This window comes from Neopelma chrysocephalum, unplaced genomic scaffold (genome assembly GCF_003984885.1).
Source record: "Neopelma chrysocephalum unplaced genomic scaffold, ASM398488v2 Primary Assembly neopelma1_24, whole genome shotgun sequence".
Taxonomy (NCBI): Eukaryota; Metazoa; Chordata; class Aves; order Passeriformes; family Pipridae; genus Neopelma; species Neopelma chrysocephalum.
The window spans coordinates 4,797,311-4,800,488 of record NW_020897693.1 but is presented as its reverse complement, the minus strand read 5'-3'; the positions used below and the strand labels follow the sequence as shown (position 1 = coordinate 4,800,488).

At 51.0% G+C, this 3,178-nt stretch overlaps 1 protein-coding gene across 1 annotated transcript in view; it reads left to right on the top strand.

Moving 5' to 3' along the window:
- The first annotated feature begins 2,734 nt into the window (after window positions 1–2,734).
- Window positions 2,735–3,178, top strand: part of RRAS2 (RAS related 2) — a 48,922-nt gene continuing 48,478 nt past the window's right edge. The window contains exon 1 of the mRNA XM_027700852.1: window positions 2,735–3,060. Within this exon, the coding sequence (XP_027556653.1) occupies window positions 2,956–3,060 (105 nt within the window). The 5' untranslated portion in view covers window positions 2,735–2,955. The remainder of the gene's footprint in view (window positions 3,061–3,178) is intronic.

Sequence of the window (3,178 nt, the reverse complement as noted above, 5' to 3'; positions counted from 1 at the left end):
GATTGTGTTAATTGTTTTAATCCTTTGACATGTCTGTCAGTGTTGTTTAAAGAACAAGAAGATTTTCTTGCAGAATTCACAAGATTGGGTAGCTACATCAGTGAGAATAGTTATTTAAAATGATGTATAATGAAACTGAAACCTAAAAAAATAGATAAGAGAAAATAAGAATGTTTGGTTTTCTATGTAACTTTAAACCAAGAAATCAGATATCCTTTTCCAATAGGTTACATAGAGATCAGTGTTCTTAAAATTCACTTAAAATCTGCTTTTCATGTCACTGCCATTCCTGGCACTGGAGTTTACTGGTTACTGTACTAACAGCCAAAAATGAGATTGTAACTGTATTTTTATTAAAAAACACCCAATACTTGATAAACTAGCAGCAGCTTCACTTCATCATAGTCTGTACTTCTGATTTTTCTTAAACTGGAGAACATAATGAAGAATTACGGGACTTATCTTGATGGATTAATACTCACACGAGTCCCTGATCCTGACAGCCACCAGTAATTGATTTGTAGGCGAGAGAACATCAGAATCAGGACACGTGGGAAGAAACTCGTTTGTTTAGCCAACCTGCCTTCGGGCTGCCCGTGCTTTAGAAACTTCCCGAGTCAAAACTGTGTCCCTGATCGCTGTGCTTAGTGGCTGTTTTATGCTCTGTGACTTTGTCTAACCTTTTGTTACTCAGATGCAGTTTCGTTTTCCAAAGCTCCTCGTGGCAGCGACTTCCACAGTTCCATTGGTTGTGTCTGTGGAAAACAGTATCTTTTTTTTGTTTGTTTAAAATCCTTTCTTCATAGTATCACTGGGTGTCCCTGAGTTCTCCTATTTTGAGACTTTCTCTGTTCAACTTCCCTGTGCTGCTTAGGAATTTACAGACCTCTGTTTTATCTCCCTCTCACTTATCTTTTTTTCCGAACTGGAAAATATTAGGCTATGTATTCTCTCCTGTGTGAGTTGTTCCTTATTTCTGATCAGCCAGGGCAATAAGGAAACGGATGTGAAAAAACAGCTTATCACTACAGGAGAATACAAAGCCAGTGGAGACTGAGTGCTGGCATTCCTCTTCCAAAATACTGTTGTGAATTCCAGGGACAAAGGATCTCCTCGTACAATTACACTATTAACTCACAAAGTATCAATTTGTTTCCTATGTGTTGAACACTCTTCCCCTCCAGTGAGACACAATGGGTGCTAAAGGATGTTATTCCTTATGTTGTTCTTGCATTTAAAGCTTTTGGGTTTTAAGCAGAGAAATCTGGTGAAAGCATTGCAAAGATCAGCATGACAAATTGGGAAATGGTGGAATTAAGATTATGGGTACATCATAGACTTGCCCCCATGTGTATATATGGTATGATGCTAGTTCTTAATTAGCTCCACAACCTGTCACTTCTCTGTGATCTCTGTTAGTCACTGTGCCAAGCAGTCAGTGCTCTCCAACTGGGTCTGTGGTGGGAAGGAGGATCCTGCCTGTGGGACCCTCCCTTCCACGACGAGCCAAAATGTGTGTCAAATGCAGAAAGTCTGCATTTTTTGGGTGAATAAACAGGAGGCTGCCTGGGTTGCTGTCCTGGCCTCCCCACACAGCTCCAGTGTTGTACAGGGCAAGTCCCTTCAGCAAAGATTTCATGCATGGCCACTACTTCTGTTTTGGTCTTTTTTTTTTTTTTCATTTTCTAGGTAGGAGAAGCGTGTCTGCCTCAAGAAGTTGTTGATGTGGTTATGCCATCTGGGAACATGATAACTGCTATCTGTCTTCTTTGTTGGCAAAAGGATGTGTGTGTGTGTATACAAGTACATAAAACTATGCATACATGATTTCATGGTGATATAGCTTTACGGAAAGGGGAGAGGAAGGGAAGGAGGAATTACCTCAAAGTAGGTTTAGCAGTAAAAGTTCTGCTTCTTTGTACTATGGCCATCTGCCTACTGTTTTGGATGTCCAGAAACACACTGGGCAGTAATTATTACCCGAAGAGGCAGGTTACCACTGGAAGCAGCAGCCTGCCCCCAGCCGAGGTGGTGGAGATGCAAAGGACCAGGGTGAATTTATCACACACTGCAAACAGAGTGCTCTGATCGGGTACTAAAAGGGATGAATATGAGGCTGTGACACCCAGCGGTGGGTGACACTCGGAGGAGAGGGTGGCCTTGATCTGAGTGGCCTAAATGAATGGGAAACCCATTCATGTGTGCATGGTCACAAGAAAACCTGATGAAGAGCGGTGAAGGAATATAGTCTCTATGATTTTTTTCCCTCTTGGTGGGAAGCGACATTAGCGACGCTTTGGCTTTAAACCCCCCTGTGCCTTGGCTCGGCATCTGCACGCAGGGTCACTAAGACCTCCCTCCCCACCCCACGGGTACCCAGAGCGGCTCATTAATGTTGATGAGGCACTCAGACGGGCGCCCGAGCAAAGCCCAGGAGGACAGCGCTAATTACCTCCGCAGCGCCGTGTCTGGGGGCGGGAGAGCGGGGCCGGGGCGACACCCGGGGCTGGCACATCCCGCGCGGTGCCAGCACAGAGGCGGGGCCGGCCCCCCTCATGCATATGCAATAGCTCATTAGCATGGCGATGAGCCCGGCCCCCCCTGCCCTTCGCACGGCGGCGCCGGGCTGTCCCCGCCCCCTCATGCATACCCCGGCCCTCATTAGCATGGCGATGAGGCGGGCCCCGCCCCCGGCGGCCATTAGTGGCGCGGCGCCGTGGCTGCGGGGGCGGGCGGTGCTGTGCGCTCTGCTCCGCTCGGCGCTGCCGCTGCTCCGCTCGGCGGGGCGGCCGCTGCTCCTCTGCTGCTGCCGCTGCTCGGGGCGGCGGGGCCTGCGGCTGCTCAGCCCGAGGAGGAGGAGGAGGAGGAGGAGAAGGAGAGCGGCGGGGAGAGAGGCAGGCGCCGGACCCCGCGGCGGCGGCGGCGCTGCCGCGATCGGCTGCGCTCGGCTCCCCCATGGCCGCGGGCTGCAGGGACGGCCCGGGGCAGGAGAAGTACCGGCTGGTGGTGGTGGGCGGCGGCGGCGTGGGCAAGTCGGCGCTCACCATCCAGTTCATCCAGGTGAGGGGCCGCGGCGCCGGAGGGAAACCGCTCCGCCCGGCGGGGCCTGGGCGCTGCCCGGCGCGCAGCGCGGGGGGGCCGGGGCTGGAGCCGGGGCTGGAGCCGGCGCGGCGGGGCG